Genomic DNA, 18,847 nt, shown 5'->3' on the forward strand with positions numbered 1-18,847 from the left:
ATAGTGGGGTAAAATAATAAGAAAATGTGCAGGGGTAGGTAGAAGGTGTAATGTATACAACATTCTAAACTACTCAGGAGACTACCTTTAAGCTCTTAATGATCATTTATTTAAACGCCAACTAGTTATAAAAACATAATTAATACTATAAATTTACAACTCAATTATAAATTAATTAATTAAATTTTAGAAGTAAAATTAAATTTACAATTGTTTTTAATACTAAAAAGAAATCGCATACAAAACTGGTTCTATTTTAAATTGTATTGAGTAAGACATGTTAATAAAAGGTCATGTGAACACAACTTGGATTTTTATATACCGGAAACAAGAACATGTACAGAGTGTTAACTGAAAATGCCCACTATATCTCTAGAGATACAGCATTTTCTGGTAACACTCCACTAGAAATTGTGATGTTTGTCCTTTCTATGTTATATTTGGTTGCAAAAATTAATCTACCAAACTTTTATAATATTCGAAATTTAATCAAGACTTTAAAAAAAAACCGTAACCCATATTAAGTACATCAAAGTAACTAATATAGTTTACAAAATTAAGGCCAAACCATAATTAAACCTTAAAATAATTGGGCGATTTTTATACTGAAAAAAAAAAAACGACAATCTGAAATATAAATGGCAACTACACGGTACAATTGGTCACATGCAACCGTCTCCTAAATATGGCTTGGAATAACAGACACATATATTTTTGAGTTAAAACACAACACACATTAAAGTCGTATATGTCCTGTATCTAAGCTCTAAATGTTATATTATACACATCAGCTCTAAAGCATTCTTTTCAACAAAGAAATTTTAATGTTGCATGTAGGAAATACAGAGTTATAAAAAATAAAGTCAGGCATTTGTCAGTAAAATTGATACATCAGGAGTTCGAGTTTGGATATTATAGTTCAACAGTCAAATATAAGAAATGTTCTGGAATTTAATAAACTGCTAGCACATTGAAATGGAATTGTTTGTTAAGTTCATTTGTATGCCGTAAATTGTAATCATTTGATTGTCACAAGATTAACATTACTAGAATCTCAGTGCCCAGTGTTTGTTGTGTGTTTACTAAGGTGTAATTCTTCCATTTCAATTGGTCAGCCAATTAGTTATATATGGCAATTTGAAATACCTTAATACATATAATGACTATATTGATTGGTTGTCTTAAAATAGCCTCTTTTCATAAGAAAACAAACTGTGTACATTTCCTTCTAACTGCGCTGAATGCGATCGAAGTTCAAACCTTAGTTCACCACCGTACATTCTATTTCTGTAAATAATAAATTTATTATTCATTTTTTTAGAAAATCATTGTGATTAGTTTAATATTGAAAACAATTGGGTGTTTCTCAATCTTCATTAACCTAAAAATCAACTTACCTTAACTGAAGCAATGACCTCACACCAATATCTTGACATCCATGTCGGATGCCACACTGTAAATAGGGTACAAATCGTAACACTGACCCTTTATCCACTATGCTCCCACTTACACCCTGGGCAACTTTCAATTTATCCACATCACTAAAACAAACCAAACTTAGCATTAAAGTTAATTAATCACTGTCAATTTTCCACCTGTGAAAATATCTATTCATAGCAGAACCCATAGCATCTTTTCTGTCCATGGCTTCAATACTTCCCATTCCTCTATATTTCTTCAAACGAACTCCGTCTGAAAAGAAGTATTCTCCAGGAGCCTCAGAAGTGCCAGCCAACAATGAACCCATCATAACTAACAAAACAATGAGCAAACACTTTAAGATTTTATAACTTTAAGTTACCAGTTGAAGCTCCAAGTGATAAGGCTTTAATTATATGTCCAATAGATTGGATACCACCATCCGCAATGATTGGCACTCCATAGCGTTTAGCATATTCAGAAACTTTGTAAACCGCAGTGGCTTGTGGTCGGCCTACAGCCATAACTTCTTGGGTAATGCAAATGCTTCCACTTCCCATACCCACTCTTAGAGCATCAGCACCAGCATCGATAAGAGTTTTTGCTTGACGCTTTGTCACAACTAGTTCAAACAATTTGTTTTAAATGAAGCTACTTATTCTATGGATGGAGAAGTTAATGTTTCACATATTTATAATGATATTAGGGTTGAAACCCTCTCAGAATAAGGAAAATTATGTCAATAACTGAAATATAGTCCATAAAATGTTTATTTCAAATCTCCTGCCGGTTTTTGACAAATGACATCCGTTAATTGGTTGCCTAATTAATGCACTGTTATGCACTTTACCTTTGTGAATATTATTATGTTTTTTCCTGGTGAAATCAGGAATAAAATTAGCAAACAACTGAGATATTACGTTTATTGCATCAAACTGGATCTACAATATATTAAAAAATAACTTTGAAAATAATATTGTCTTCAATATTAGTCAGCCTTCAGTAACTTCCAGAAACAGTTTAGATAATACTACATAAGAGAAAGAAATAGACTGCTGATCTGGAGAATATGGCAGCTTAATGCAAAAATAAACCCAGTAGGGGCAAAGGTTTAAAGGAATCACATCATAGTTTAATACAAATAATGTAGAAGGTCAATTTTGTGTTATTGAACCAATAAAGAGGTAAATAGAACTAAAGTGCTAATTGGTGTTATTGGAGATAACAAGCTTGCACAGTAACATTGTGAATGTCATATGGTGCATTTATTATATCAGTTTGAAAGAAAAGTTTCCAATATTTTGCAAAGTGAAAATATACATATTTATTATTTAATTAAAACCACTTACCATTTCCTGCAATAACCTGTAAGTTAGGATACTTTTTCTTAATAAACTTGATCATCTGCACTTGGTATGTTGAATTGCCCTGAGATGAATCCAAGACAACCACATCTACTCCAGCTTGAGCCAAAAGACCCAACCTGACTTTATCTTCTTCCCTGGTGCCAATTGCAGCACCCACAATCAGTTGCTTATTATCATCTTTTGATGATAAAGGATAGCTCTTTGCCTTTTTTAAATCAGTACGAGCCATTAAGGCAATCAAATTGCCTTGTGCATTAACAATAGGAAGTTTGCCTTTTTTGCTTTTCTCTAGAATGTGATTGGCTTCAGCCAAAGTCACCCCAGATTGGGCAGTGACCAAGGCATCCAACTTTGTCATAATGGTTTCTAACTTGGTATTGGCAAAATCCTTGTCATCTAGAAAATCAATATCCCTGCTTGTCACAATTCCTACCAATTTTCCACCAAGTTTCCCATCCTCAGTTATGGGAATCCCACAAAAACCATGCTCTTTTTTTACAGCCAGAACATCTGTCACAGTCTGTTGTGGACTTAAAACCACTGGGTCATGGATAAAGCCATGCTTATATTTTTTTACTTTTAATACTTCATTAGCTTGATAAGATGGTAGACAATTGTGGTGAATAATGCCAATTCCACCACACAATGCCATAGCAATAGCCATATCAGCTTCAGTGACTGTATCCATAGGTGAAGAAACTAAGGGAGCTTTTAAAGTGATCTTCTTTGTTAGAGGACTTGACAAATCCTTTAAGAAGGAAGAAATATTTAGATTTAATCTACTTTAAGTTCCAATAAAATTTACTTACCACTTGATCTGGAGCAAAATCAATAAATCCTGGTAAGATGATGAAGTCACTAAAAAAATATTATAGTAAAGCATCAATGAGTGATTAATATAAATATTACTTGTATGTTAATCCATTTCCTTTAGAAATCATTTCCTCAGCTGACAACCCATCTTCAAGGTCTTCTTCAACTTTTAGTACTTTAGAATTCATGTTATCACCAAAGTGGTTTGAATCACCCATTGTGTTGAACTACCTATAAACAAATTGCTGCTAATAGAAACTGTTGATTAAAGCTACCAGCAGTTAACAATGATAGACAAAATTGTCTTTGTTCTTTCCATCAATATTTAATATAAACGTCATGAATAAAAAACGTGGTCAACAATATACAGGTGGAATAAATACCTTTGCAAGAAAAACCTACCTGTCCAATTATCAAATATATGACAAAAACTGCAATCAATTTTAATGACTTACCAATCAAAACTGATTTATTTAAATAATCCTTTACACGCACTACGAAGCAGCACGTTGTTGATTAACGATTTAATAGAAAAACACAACAACAACAATGTGGATATTTGGAGAAAAACGTGGTTAAAGGTAAAATCAAAATAAATGATGTTGTGGTCCAACCGGCAAAACTTGGTTATGAATGTCGAGAGAAGAGAGAACGAGGCTGACACTGACACTAAACTGACAGAGAAAAGTTGTGTCTAAAACAGCGTTGCCATTATGTCAATCAAACGAATCAAACCTAACGATTGAAAATAAAACAGTTTGAGAGTTACAATTAAATGGCTTAAAAGTTGGCTTAAAAGCAATGCAGTGTTTTATAGAGGCTTACTTTGCCTTTTTTTAGTAATTTATAATGCACATATTGGAAAAGTTTTAAGGGGTTTGCCTCACTTTAACTAAAATTTGAAATCTTTCTTAACGAAATCAATATTTCTTTAATAATTTATTAAGAAATGTGTTTATTGCTCTGTCAAAAAGTTTAAAGCCTTCTGTCTGCTACCGCCCCCTAGCGGAAAATCTAAATAGCAGAGTTGTATACTTCTGTCTATTGTATACCTATTTTCAATATGGTTTCCATAACAAAGTAGTCGGCAATTTGTCTGAAAAATATGAAATAAATCTCGAATGATAGTACAAGCGAAATGAAGTTGTTTGGTTTGAACTTCCCCTAAAACGTAGTGTTTATCGATAATTAACTCTCGTGTTAGTTAGATTAGTACTTCGTAAAGCACCATGATAAGCCAAGCCCTTTATCACACAATAATCTTCTCACTCTTGTATCCTTTGATATTTGGTAATCCAATAGGTAAGTTATGAATGTAAAGTACAGTATGAATCCTACAAAGTACAAGACAATGTAACAGAGTATTCCTCAAGCTATATCACTTGATATAACACCCACTTTAAGGGTATTTAATCTTGCATAAGAACAGTGCAAATAGTAAATAAACAGTTCATTCACTACCAAATGTTTATTGCAATGACATAATCTAAAGCCAATTAATTGTTTACAGAGGAATTTCCTCAAGTTGATAAGGAGTTAAACATGACCATTGAGGTACTGAAACATGAAAATCCTTTGCGCTTACCTTTAGGAGAAAATGTCACAATTATATGCAAGACTAAATGGATGTCAAGCCACATGTTATGGACCTTCAATGACAAAAATGTTTCAGAGCAGGATGGGTAAGTCAATTAAGTTTAATTTATCTTGTTAATGCAGTATTGATATATTTTGGATATTGTTATGGATGAAAGATTTGCTTACTGAAGTTTATTTGCACTTACTAACATATTCCCCTTTCATAGTCATAGTTTGGGTCTAATCCAATAATTGTAAGAAAGAAAATTTATTTAAAAAACATTAAAGAAGGATCCCTTTTGAAATGTCCCCATTAATAAATGATGTACACCTTTAGCCTTTTATTTAAGAAGACACACTAACCCTTTAACAGGTGACAAAACTTAAAACTGGTTGTTTAAACACAAGTTTAACAGGTACATTAAGAAGCATCATAGATCCTGCAAATTATAAACTAAAACTGAAGGTTATATGCTCCTACTATTTATTACTAGGCTACTACTTTAAAACAGAACAGGGTTTGTATTTAAAAAAATTAAGTTAATGGGTGTTTGTCACACTGTAATGGAAACAAAGTTGCATGGGCAGTGCCTCAGTTTTTAATATTATTCAATTAACCCCACAACAGAAGTAAAATGTATTCAACAAATTAAACTTTTTTTATTACCCACATATTTCAATAGTTTTCAAAACTGTAAAGTAAGTTGAAAAAGGCTTGAAACTGTTTAGTTTCATAACAGGATTTATCATGGTAATTTAATTTGATGGGAAGCCAAAATGACATTATTTTTGGTTTATTTATTTGAAGATACTGTATTGGGGACCATCAGAGTATTACAACTGTTTATTATATTCTTATAACATTTTGTGGAGTGTTTTTTAGAACCTTTAATCATCAGTATATTGAGACTAGGTTTTTATTACAGATTTACGCTAGAAATGGAAAGTGAAAACATTAACAAAGAATCAGGAAACAAGTTTGAAGTATCTATTCTCCATATCTTAAATATGAGCTTCAATCACGTAGGAAGATATGTTTGCCACGCAACTAATCAAAACGCCAGTGATTTAGATTTGTCTGACATAGAACTAAATGTGACTAAAGCGGTTCAGGTTTTTAAAATCACCTCTCCTGTTTACACAAAGATACATGAAACTGTTAAGTTGGAATGTTTTGTTGAAGGATATCCTATTGAGCATTTTGCTTGGTTTAAAGATGACAACGCGTTGCCTTATGATTTATGGAATACTGCCTCTATTAATGAAACTGTAATGAGTTCAACTATAACGATTCAAGTTACTAAGAAAGATAATGGAACTTATTCCTGTTTTGTTGGTAATGAAATATCCACTGCAAACGCATCAACGGCAATTTTAGTCCTTGATAAACCCCAAGTGAATATTGACGTAATTAAGCCCATAGGAACTAATAAGATATTCCTTAACTGGACTGTGAATAATGGTAACACTCCTAAGGAACTGCAGTATATTGTGCAGTACAAGTCTGAAAACGATTCTGAGTGGCTTTATTATAGAAATTCAATTAATAACACTAAGAACTCCCTAATTTTAAATGTTGAAACAAATAACTCTTTGTATACAGTTAGAATTATGGCAAAGAATTCCCAAGGCGATAGTCCGTATTCGACCAGTCACACTTTAAGAATGCTTGATGAAGAACCTGTATTCGTTCCAGATGTAACAGTGACTGGAGTTACTTCATCTTCAATCTCCATCAAGTGGACAATGCCACCAGAAAAGTTTAGAGATCACTTTCATTATTATAATCTTATGATGAGGTCTTACAATACATCTCAAAAGCTTCAAGCTATACAAGCAGCTAAAAAATATCCATATATGTTTTCTCATTTGAATTCAGCTACTACTTACAATTTTCAAGTAGCTGCGTGCAGCGATTATAGTGGATTATGCGGACCATGGTCAGAAAGTGTCAATGGTACTACTATGGATGGAATGTCAGGACCACCTTCAAATGCTTCTATGGAATGTCGTTTTGACAATATTAGTCATACAAATTTCATCCACGTCTCTTGGGAACCACCAGTCCATCCTAATGGAATCATTCAGTCTTACGATGTTAATTTAGTCGGCAATGCAACGTTTCTAAATGAGCAAGGAGAACTTGATAATGTCACTTGGGGTCCAAAAGTAGCGAGTATTAGCGCCATTAATTTATCTACTAGATTTTACAATGTTTCCCCAAATACTAACTATGCAGTAAATATTTCCGGAGTAACTAGACTCCGCAAGAAAGGTACTCCTGTGACTCTTTACTGTCAGATGCCACCGACTCTGCCCGACAAACAAAAAATCTCTAGAATTCATTGGAAAAAGATGGAGGAGCAGCTAGGAAGGTGGATGTTTAAATTGCTAATACCACGAATTTCTGAAAGAAACGGGCCGATATGCTGTTACCGAATTTATTTGGTACGTATGGAAGATCAACAAAAGTTATCTGAGCTGCCATCCCCTGAGGACTTAACAATTATGTCTTACCAAGAAGCTCATCGTACACCAAAAGGAGGAGCCTACGTCGCTGAAATGTTTAGCAGTTCTTCTTTTCATGATGAAGTGTTTCTTGGAGACGATCAAGTATTAAACGTTTCCAGCAGTGAATGTAATCAATGCATTGGTCTGAGGCCGTATAATACTCCAAGGGAAGAAAAATCTAAAGGAAAGCAACAAAATAAAACAGCCGGTGACATTGCTAACAGAGTAAGAAGAGACGAAATGCTTACTGATCCTTTACCACCTTTTGATGGCAACTTAGATATCAATAGCAATTATACGGGTTTTGTCGAAATTATCGTGCGAGGGAACCCTGAGCCCATTATTTTAGCGGCTTACAGCAATTATTTGGATATGATGAATCCCGGTCCCGAAGTTATAGCTGCTCCAAGAACTGAAACTTTAAGCCTGATTTTCCAAGTCTTGTGCGGGTTGATGGTTTTGGTTTTATTCCTATTGACGGTGTTATGTATTCTTCATAGGTATACTAAACAAGCCCATGCTCAGGCTGTTGAAATGATTACTTTTCGAACCTCTCTTAGAAATCTTCGAGGGCGACAGAGACTTGTTTCATTGAATCCGCCCGACATGAGCCCAATTAGTAAATCAGATCTGGTTGCTGCCTATGTAGAACATCATCGTGATTCGGATTACGGGTTTCAACAGGAATTTGAATTATTACCTGACCGTTTTTCAGACCGTACTACTAGAGCATCGGACTGCAAAGAGAATATCTACAAGAACAGATACCCGGATATTAAGGCATTCGATCAAACTAGGGTTAAGTTATCACAAGTTGATAGTATAGCAGGCTCTGATTACATCAATGCTAATTTTGTAATGGGGTATAAAGAACGTAAAAAGTTTATTTGTGCTCAAGGTCCAATGGATACCACAGTGAATGATTTCTGGAGAATGATTTGGGAACAACACCTTGAAATGATTCTTATGTTGACTAATTTGGAAGAATACAGTAAAACTAAATGTGCTAAGTATTGGCCAGATAAAACGGACGGTGAAAAGATATTTGGAAAAATAACTGTAGTACATGTGCAGGAGACGCGTTATTCGGACTATATAGTCAGGGAGTTGAAAATTGTTAAGTCTGGAAATGGAAAGGATGTCGAAGAACGACGTATCACCCAATATCACTATTTGGTTTGGAAGGATTTCATGGCCCCAGAACATCCAAGTGGAATAATTAAATTCATAAAAAGGGTCAACGAGGCATACTCCATTGAAAAGGGATGCATCCTGGTTCATTGCAGTGCTGGTGTTGGTAGAACTGGCACATTGGTTGCTCTTGATTGTTTACTTCAGCAGCTCCGAGAGGAAGGTCAAGTTTCTATTTTTAACAATATCTGTGATTTGAGACACCAAAGAAATTTCCTAGTGCAATCTTTGGTAAGTTATTTGTTTAGGAATAGTTTTTTGACTGACAAATTTTGTTATTTTAGAAACAATATATATTTATTTACCGCGCTCTCATGGAAGTAGCTCAATATGGTGACACTGAAATCCCTGTAAACGAATTAAAGGCTTCTGTAGAAAGGTTACGTCAAGTAGATAAGGAAGGAAGCAAATGCAGACTTGAAGAAGAATTCGAAAATATGATAAACGCTTTTGAAGATCGGAAGTCCTGTTCTGTAGCCGGAGGAGAAGAGAACAGAGACAAAAACCGTTCTGACGCAGTTCTTCCTTATGACAGGAACCGAGTGATTTTAACTCCTCTTTCTGGAAAAGAACATTCCACTTACATAAACGCTTCCTTCATTGAAGGCTATGATAATTGCGAGTCTTTTATAATAAGTCAAGATCCTATGGAATCTACTGTAAACGACTTTTGGCGTATGATTTCCGAACAAGGCATTAGCGTCATTATTATGCTTTCTGAGCTCGGTGAAGGTAAATGTGCTAGATATTGGCCTGAGGAAGGCGGTGAAGCTTCTTACGACTACATAACGGTGCGATACGTACAAGCTGAAACTTGTCCTTATTATACGAGGCGGGAGTTTTACATCAAGGGCAGAGACCAGGAAGAACATAAGGTTACCCACTTACAATATCACGGTTGGCCTACCGTTGATGGCGAGGTATATTTATTATCACTTCTGAGCCGTACTTAAATAAGGTTAACGGATTTTTTTTAGGTCCCTGAAGTTACAAGGGGTATGATTGAACTAGTTGACAATTCTCAGGCGGCCATAATTAAAACAGGGTGCTCTCCTTCTATGGTTGTGCATTGTAACTTGGGCTCTGACAGGAGTTCTATGTTTGTGGGGTTGAGCATATTGGTGCAACAGCTGAGGACGGAACGTCGTGTCGATGTTTTCACTGTTACTCGCAAACTTAGGTCACAAAGACAGGCTCTGATAAATACCTATGTAAGTACCTTCATTTTTCATAATAAAAATATATAAAGAATGGGAGGAATGGGAAATGATCTGATTACTTATTGTAATCATGTATTTGATTTTAATATGTGTTTTGGTAGTACCTGGTGTTGCCTATATTGCATCACGAACTTCAGTTTTACTGTTAGAGTTGGCCCAAAGTTTCAATTTCATTCTGGTCTCTTCAGCACACTTCTGCTTCATGCTCTCCAAAAAACCCATCACGTCCTTGTCTGGTGGTGGTTACCCAATTAAATCGTAATTTTACAAATTGTTTTTAGTGGCCGTATGAAAGTTTGCACGTTTAAATTTTTTGTTGGTGTGTTACGGCCAAATAAAACACAGGATTTTTCTTCACTTTTGTCGACGTTTCGACTTCTTTATTTGGGTCATCCTCAAGACATTAAAATAAATGTCTCAAGACAGACAGTTATTTATACTAGACAACACCAGGTACTACCAAAACACATATTAAAATCAAATACAGGCTTACAATATCTTCTGCTAGAATCTAATCCATTTACAGACTGATTACTTATGTTAATTATTGGGAAGTATCGATTGTTTATAAAACATTATTTAACCTTAGAGAACATTTTTTTTAATATTAAAAATCACTGTTTGTGTAAGTGAACGTCAAGTATATCATATGGATTTACAGGCACAATACGAGTTTCTTCATCGGGCCATAGTGAATTACGCAGAGCTTCACGGTTTGAGTGAGACGTAAACAATTTAGTATAATGGTGCCATATTGACAGGTCATTCCAAAAAAAAAAAAAAGCCGTAACAGGTTTTAGAGGATGTTTGGGTATTTTTATATGTGCTGTACTTTTATATATTGTATTATGTATTCTTATTAATCTTGTAAATTGAAGGCATTTCCAGTAAGCCGTCATAGTTTTTTGAAAACCAAAGTACTCAAATTTAGATCGTCTAATTAGTTTTAGTAACAATAATCTTCTCATTCCCTTGAGCGCGAAAGTATTTGAAAATAAACTATTTTGCTCAATTTTTTTATTTTTTTAACAGGTAAATTACAATATGCGTGTTTAGAATAGGGAATGTCAATGATGTTTGTGATTTTCAAGAAATAAGGATTTTATTTTCCAGCATTTTGTGGTACGTGGTAGTTTTCACTAACACTGTAGGCATATAGATTGTTCCACTTCTAATTGTTAATTAAGGGCATATAGGCTTTAATCCTTTGACATTGGCAGACTTTCTGACTGTTAAACATTCCCTTTTGGTTTCAAGAAGCGGACAAACATATCAAATTTTGAAGCTTGTCCTATTTTGATATTGTTTTCGTCAGTCAAACATGAGAAAATACACTTAAAACCGTCAATTTCCAAATTGGATTATCATAAATTGATGTTGGCAGTTACTTACACATTTATTAGATGAGGTGATCTTTCACTCGTACGTTATTTTAGTTTTCTCGCTTTAACCAAAGATTACAGAATATACAGGGTGTTTGAACATAAAAGTATTGTTGTGTGTTTTGAAGAAAAATTTCAAAAAAATTCTCCTTGACACCTGCAATATAATTTTCGACCTACAGATTCCACTCCTAATTACAACACTCTGTATATTCTATTCTGCTTGCTACGTCAGGAATGACACTTTCCGTTTAATCGAATTCATTCAAATCCTGCTTTCTCTTAGCGGTGTTAGTGATATTTTTGATTTATACATTATATTTTGTCTTTCTCTCTATAGCACTGGAAGTAATTTAATAATTGAATCTCAATTCGATTTGACTGATATTAATACAACACAAGTTACATTGATATGTAGGTAGGTTGTCACTTTTGTATTGGTATTGTTAGGTAGAGGACGTAGAGTGAGTTGTACCTTTATTTTCGAGGCCTCCCGCTCTGTTTTTAGTTTAAATGATGCTAAATTGGCAAAAATCAGTATTTTTTTAATTGGAGGGAGACTCGGAGTGTTCATTTATTTACCAAAAGTTTTTGAAATGTCCCGCTTGGACTCAGTTTTTAGAACACTTTCTAGGCATAATTGACCTTTAGATGTTAGTGAAGCTTTTTTGCTTAAATGTACTTTGTATATTTTTACTAATTGTGTATTCGTCATTTTTTTGTACGTTAATTCTCGTTGTATATAAGTTGTATTTTAGATAGAATACAAAATTAAGACTGTATTGTATATGCGAATTTTGCAGCTAAGAATTATTTATTTGTATACTTTTCCACCTTTTCTTAATTTGCCATTTTTTTCTTGTAATAAAACATTCATGCGTATATAGATTTTTTTTCTTTCATCTGATGTACTTCATCATCATGTACTTCATGTACTTCTTCAAAGTCAGAGAGTATAAAACAAAACATGTCTGAAGCATAAAATAGAAATAATTTTATTTACTTACTTTTACAATAAATAAATTAATAAATATGATAAATAAATATAATGGCTTTGGTACCGTCAATCTAACTAAATCTCTTACTGGGATTAATTTTTTTAACCTGGTTTTTATTTGGGGGTTTTCTGGTGTTTGGTGGATTGCCTGGTTTTTTCCTTTTGCAAGGTATGGCAGTGCACTGCAACTGCTTGTTAGCGTACTTTCCCGAATTTTTAATGTATCTGCCAAATGTTCCAGGAGCGACTCGCTTCAGCAACCTAAACGAGTTTAAAATACAATCACAATTTTCCAGACAAATACCCCAACTCACTTGTAAAACCGGTTATCTTCCATATCAAATGATCTAGCGGTTTTAGTCAACTCACAGGCAAACCGTTCAGCACAATTTCCTTCAATAGCGTTCAGCGCAAACCTAGCAAAGTCATCAAGCTGGTCTTTTTTCTTGACATCGTTACTAACTTTAGCTTTTGTTCCCCCTAGTTTAGGTAGCACGACCATGGACAAGACAAACATTACTGCCATGCCAATAAAACCGGATATTGCCATGACAAGTGGATGCTCCATGGGTTTAGCTTCTTTTTTCTCGTCAGCGGTTTGAATGGTAATATTGTGCTAATTGATTTGATTGGTTTTTATTTAAGTTAGTCTGTTGGTGTAATTTACCATACCTGGTGATGGTGCGAATGGTAGGTATAGGGTGGTTTGTAAGTGGTTACTTCTTTACGATGGTGGTGGTGATGGTGTGGGTGGTTGTGATGATAACTATTCTGCTAGAAAATAGCTTAATAAAAGCTTATACTAAGCATATAATCACTTACATGGTGTTTTTCCGGAGGTTGTGAGGTAAACTCGTCCAAAAAGCTTTTAATAGGATAGTAGTAGTAATAATATCCAGCATCTTCGCTCATAGCTTCATGGTGTTGTGAGATTTCAGTAGGAATGGGATTTTCAAGATGTGCATCTTCGTCTATGTGGTGAACTAGAGCATTTACATAACCGTTGTCATCAGTGTTGACTTTTACAGTTTCTCCTTTAGATATTGCCTGTTCATAAATCGCAGTTAACTCCCCTTTGGTAAGGGTTAAAGGTGGCACGTCCTCAACATGCTGCAATAAACCATTAATGCAAAAAACATTTAAAGAACTGCTATAATAATTTATACTTGATGTCTTCTGCGTTGTTCGCTTTTAAGAGTCTGGACGTTTTGGTCAGGACTAAAAGTTTGTAATTGTCTTAAACTCCTCAAGCCTTTAACAGCATTTTCCAAGTAGTGACTTATTGTACCTTGTTCGCAACTGGTTAATGATGTCACCACCAACGTCATTATCAAACTACATTGGAGTCTCCTAAATGTTTAAAATAAAGTAACTGTGTAAATTTATTGCAGTAGGCATCTAAGTGTAACGAATTTGTATAGCTATGTAATTGCGTGTTGACAATTCCACGACAATGCGAAATTGCACGTTTCTGTGCCCAAAACAAATTTGGTGCTTTCGAGAAATATGTTTTTTATTGTTTGGCTAGTTGTTTTGTGGTTTGAGTTTAAAATGTTAATGTGTCATGCTAACAGAAGGCGAAAAATAGTAACGTCTGTTCCAAGAGTTGTTTTATCTGATTATCTGAACTTTCTTCTGAACCCAATCGTGTACAGGCATGAATAAATAAAAAAAACATTTTCTATGTAATCTCTTGATTTATAAAAAATATCTTTTTTTAAACTGCACATAATTTTAATAGCCAATATCACAGGATTCGGTTTATTTATTTTGTGTAGTTGGTATTAAAATTTTTTCGCCTTGTCGCACATTCTTACCTCTTATACCGTTATGGAATGGATATACTAAATTATACATATTACCCAAGTTATTAAAGCGTGATATAAAAGCGCTTGCAGCTAACATATCGAATGTTTCATTTTTGTTTAGTAATAATGTCCTCGTTGTATACGTTTTATAAAAATTCCATAATCGAGGTTTATAAGTAAATGCATTGATATGATAACAAAACTCATTTTGATGACCCACAAATAAAACAAAGTGTCCAAGAGAAATCTGGATATGAAAGATTCACTTAGCAAACCGGTTGTACAAGTAGAGTTTAGATTATATGCACAATAAAAGATTGCAATTTTTTTTTGTCATTTAAAATAAAAGATTTCGAAATTTAAGAAACCCAAATTAAAAGATTTTTAAAGGTAATAATTTGTAAGTGCATCAATATTCCGTTAATCACACATTTATGCTAATGTTTTGCAGGATTCAAACTATATATTTCAAACTTCTAAAAAAATTAATTCTACAAAATTGTGCACTTTTTTAAGAATGTGCAGAAAACCTTTTTTGGTCATCTTGCATAAACACAAAAATAAATCAAATTTTACATTTATTTAGTTCCATAACAATAGCCGTTATTTTAAATATACACAGTGTGCTTTTTTGTCTAAGTATGGGGATTTCGAAAAAGGTAAGAGATACAGAGTTGGTTAAATGAAGGCAAAGTTTTTTTTAAGGCAGATTTTGAAAATGCTTTGTTTTCTGATTCAAATGACGTGCAACACTTGATAATCTTTTGAATTTTAGGTGAAAAAACTTTGATAAAAGTGTTTTTTCCGGGTATTAATACAAAATTAGTAGCAGTAGAGGAGAGATATTTTAAATAGAAATTCTGTGTAAATTTCAAATTTAATGAAATCCATTATAATTTCCATGAAAACTTGATGTTGAAAACAAAGTGTTCGTTAGAAAAATAAATCGGAAAATTTGGTTTTTCTGCTTCAATCTTCGGAAATACCTTCTTGGCAATATTAGATTTAAGAAACTCTTATATTGGACATAAAATTAAAAAGTATAATAATCACCTATTTTATTTATCTTACTTTTGAGATTTTACAGCATACATACTAATGTATTAAATTTAACAACATGCGCTTTGTGCAAGAGCAGTCATCATCACTAATTAATAATTATCATCAAATTCTAACTTAAAATTCAAAAGATTAATCATCAAGTGATGCACGTCATTTAAATCAGAAAAAAGACTCTAAATTGCTCAACTTTGCTTCCATTTAACCGACTCTGTATCTCTTATTGGATACCCTTTTTGAGATCCCCATACTTAGACACGAATTTGTGGCACCCTGTAGAAGTGTTAATATTATGTTTTGCACCATGTTTAATTTTACAAATTAAAAGCCACGTAACATATAGGTAATATCGCAAAAACCGCAACTCTGTATATTTTTAAAAACAATAACGGAGAAGCAATACAAAAAGTGTCTAGAATGGGACAACCTGTTCAAACACAACAAAAACTCTATAATGCTTGAAACAAATCAAATTGAAGAAATGAACACAAAAATGGGATGGGATTGATTTTGTGTTTTTATTTCTTCAATTTGTTAAACTAATCATAAAAATAATATTTTAATTTAAAAAAGACTTTTTAAGAGTATTTTATTTAGACCCTATTAAAAACTGCCATTCATTTATTTAATATATTAAAATAATTGAAACTTACCCTCCTAACATTTTTGCAACAAATCAATAACATTTCAATAATAAAACACACAAAGAAGAACACTCGGTATCTATATATGGGAGTTGGTGGTACTGGGTTGTGTCGATTCACGTTGCCGATGCCAAACTGAGTGTAAAATTGCCGCAGCTTATAAGAACCAGTAAGAATATAGGCATATGTGGTCGTACCAGTAATAATAAAAGTAAGAATTGCCCAAAAAAAGAAAAGCGGTGCATATATCGGTCAGCTTCTGCCTACTTCTGGCCACTCAACTATAGGGTATTGATAATGTGACATTGTAATAACACATTATTATTATTTACGGTTTGTGTATTTACCAATTGATTGTTCTTCAAATTTGCTCTTTATTTTTTGCTACAAATTTAAGTGACCTGGTTAGGTCACTTTTGCGCGTAGGCTTTTTAGTTCACGCGCCAAATATGTCTATACAGGTGTGGCATTTACGAGATCATCTCAGAATATTTTATTTATTTGACTTCGATATTAAATAAGCTAAATGTCATATTAATCTTTCCGACTTGCATATGTAATTAATGTTGAGGAACTCGCTCTTCTTGTTCTCCAATGCAAGAACTGAAAAATATTTTTAAAAATATTGTAATAGTGTACGTGGTACCATTATAGAAAAAGTGATTACAAATTTGATTGAAAATGGAGCAGGATGCATTAGGTAAATTTAGTTTCCCACTTAAAATATCTAATTAAAGCCTATTTTTAATTCTCTTAAAATTCTTATAAGCATCTTTTGGCTGTCAGAGTTTAAGATAATCTGTTAATCATCTGCAATGGTGTAAGCAATTTCAAAAATTGTCTTCTACACTATTACTACTATTACATAATTTTAACGGTAAGTATAAACTATCTTTATTAAGTTTCACTAAAACTTTAAGAATTTGGATATTCTGTACTCGCTTTCCTCCATCTTCGTTATTATTTTAATAACAAAACAGAGCAAGCTCCTCAGATGTCCTGTTAATAGATGTCAAATATCAAAAACAGCTGTCGGAAAATGTATAAAAACTTTAACCTCGAATTTGCGTATTTGCAAATAAAAGAATTGTATGTTTTGCCCTGAGTGTAATGTTTTGATGTTTATTTAAAGTTTAAACGTTAAAAAAATTGTGTTCCGTATTCTGCCTTAATAATTCGTCAGTGTAAATTCATCATGATTACCCTGTCTCAGCGATTAAAACGTAAAAGTGATAATGACAAGGCCCCAGTGACCAGAGCCCCAATTAGAGACCGCTTGCTGGTCAAAGAAGCACAAGAAATGTCTCAACTATTGCCTGCGTCTTGCTCAATACATTACCAAAATGAAAATGATCTAAGCAGATTCACTTTGACTGTACAGCCTACAGAAGGGTATTGGGAAGGTGGTACCTTCAAGTTTGATATTGTAGTCACAGAGGAATATAATATGGTGGTAAGACTGCCAATTAACTAAGTAATAGTTGTCAGTATACTCATGTTATTTTTTTTTAGCCACCCATAGTTAAATGCTCAACAAAGCTGTGGCACCCAAATATTTCAGAAACAGGAGAAGTTTGTCTATCCTTACTAAGAAAACATAGTGTGGATGGAATGGGATGGTCCCCTATCAGAAGACTGAATGACGTAGTTTGGGGATTGCATGCCTTATTTACAGTAAGTCTAATATTTTTAACCTGCACTATAGTAACTATTTAGTGGTTGTGGTTTTAGGACTTGCTAAACTTTGAAGATCCCTTAAATGTGGAAGCAGCAGAACAATTCAGACACTCTAAAGATGAATTTAAATTGAAAGTTATAGAGTATGTGACAAAATATGCACAAGAATAGCCAGAGGAGTTACCCTATGAAAATGTGGTAAAGTGTGACTTATTTTTTTGTATTCTTTTGTTTATGAATTTAATAACAATTTTTGTGATATATTTGTATGTATTATGGGGTGTTGAATACTGATGTTTATTATAGTTAGTGACTTCTATCATGCCCTGCAAGCTTATGAATGCATGTAGGATGTAAAAACCACATTAGTTTGATAACTTCCACAATTCAAAATTAATTCAGTCAACTATGCAAATGTACTTTAAGTTTGTCACATAAAAAGACTGCAGATACTTAATATTAAGCTTATTTAGGGCAAACTCATTGGACAGTCTGTACAAGATTTTGTTAACACCCTAATAATTATTAGTTTCCAGCTACTTAAGCTATGTTACATTTCGATATTGTTAATTGTGTTCAATAAAATGTAAGTTTGTTTATTTATCTGAGTTTTATTTTACTTGTGAGGTCCCTATTGGTTTAGTTAAAATGTCACTGAATGTTGAAGGTTACTAATAAAGCATATCAGTCAAACTGAAAAAAATTTAACTAAAATTAAAGAAAACCTATTTTCTTGGGGCTGAGGATGACCTTTAGGGGGAGAGATGTATATTTCTTTTTGAACAAAAGAAAATAATGTTTCAAAAAGAAATATAAATCTTTTCCCTCAAGGGACATCCCCAGCCCCAACAAAATGGGCTTTCTTTAATTTTAGTTAAATTATTTAGTATGTAGTATCATTTTTTTTTTCATAATAAGCTTTGTCATTCCCTTTAAGCGCCACTTCTTAAGTTCACTTTTATTATAACATGGGGTTTTACTATCTCTCCCCTGATAGAAAGATAGCCGGCGCACTGAGTTGGGATTAAGCTCCCCAACATGGGCATTTCTATGTTTGAAATTGATTGAGCAAGCTTTAATTCTTGAAGGATGAAATGGAGTATTGTGGAGACGAGTGTGTTATTCCTTCCGTCTGGTAAAATTATAAGGCACTAATTACTTGAAAAGGTCAACAAAAAAAA

General features: G+C 33.3%; 4 protein-coding genes across 6 annotated transcripts; 2 read left to right on the plus strand and 2 right to left on the minus strand.

The window, feature by feature from the left end:
- Positions 1-86: 86 nt before the first annotated feature.
- On the minus strand, positions 87-4,245 carry ras (Inosine-5'-monophosphate dehydrogenase ras). The gene is made up of 8 exons (XM_081994604.1): positions 4,055-4,245; positions 3,696-3,830; positions 3,596-3,644; positions 2,769-3,534; positions 1,802-2,041; positions 1,596-1,752; positions 1,398-1,541; positions 87-1,287 (listed from the first exon to the last, which is right to left on the minus strand). The coding sequence occupies exons 2-8, from the start codon at positions 3,815-3,817 to the stop codon at positions 1,182-1,184; spliced, it is 1,584 nt and encodes a 527-aa protein (XP_081850730.1). The 5' UTR covers positions 3,818-3,830; positions 4,055-4,245; the 3' UTR covers positions 87-1,181.
- A 391-nt stretch (positions 4,246-4,636) lies between these two features.
- Ptp69D (Protein tyrosine phosphatase 69D) lies at positions 4,637-12,363 on the plus strand. 2 transcript variants are annotated; one of them, XM_081994585.1, is made up of 7 exons: positions 4,637-4,901; positions 5,110-5,281; positions 6,104-8,188; positions 8,249-9,110; positions 9,164-9,799; positions 9,857-10,090; positions 10,761-12,363. In XM_081994585.1, exons 1-7 carry the CDS (start codon positions 4,829-4,831, stop codon positions 10,827-10,829), a joined length of 4,131 nt encoding a protein of 1,376 aa, XP_081850711.1. In that variant the 5' UTR covers positions 4,637-4,828; the 3' UTR covers positions 10,830-12,363. The 2 variants fall into 2 exon arrangements, with proteins under 2 accessions (XP_081850711.1, XP_081850710.1); XM_081994584.1 differs by having other exon boundaries at positions 6,104-9,110.
- Positions 12,364-12,451: 88 nt separating this feature from the next.
- Positions 12,452-16,137, minus strand: LOC145739190 (uncharacterized). Of its 2 annotated transcripts, none has more exons than XM_081994617.1 (6): positions 15,999-16,137; positions 13,645-13,828; positions 13,301-13,588; positions 13,151-13,249; positions 12,793-13,094; positions 12,452-12,739 (listed from the first exon to the last, which is right to left on the minus strand). In XM_081994617.1, exons 1-6 carry the CDS (start codon positions 16,007-16,009, stop codon positions 12,550-12,552), a joined length of 1,074 nt encoding a protein of 357 aa, XP_081850743.1. In that variant the 5' UTR covers positions 16,010-16,137; the 3' UTR covers positions 12,452-12,549. The 2 variants fall into 2 exon arrangements, with proteins under 2 accessions (XP_081850743.1, XP_081850742.1); XM_081994616.1 differs by having other exon boundaries at positions 13,151-13,252.
- An 874-nt stretch (positions 16,138-17,011) lies between these two features.
- LOC145739195 (NEDD8-conjugating enzyme UBE2F-like) lies at positions 17,012-18,267 on the plus strand. Its single transcript, XM_081994622.1, has 3 exons — positions 17,012-17,442; positions 17,502-17,663; positions 17,721-18,267. The coding sequence occupies exons 1-3, from the start codon at positions 17,185-17,187 to the stop codon at positions 17,835-17,837; spliced, it is 537 nt and encodes a 178-aa protein (XP_081850748.1). The 5' UTR covers positions 17,012-17,184; the 3' UTR covers positions 17,838-18,267.
- Positions 18,268-18,847: the final 580 nt, after the last annotated feature.

The sequence above is a fragment of the Ips typographus genome, linkage group LG16, assembly GCF_016097725.1.
Source record: "Ips typographus isolate SLU linkage group LG16, UJ_Ityp_2.0, whole genome shotgun sequence".
Classification (NCBI taxonomy): Eukaryota; Metazoa; Arthropoda; class Insecta; order Coleoptera; family Curculionidae; genus Ips; species Ips typographus.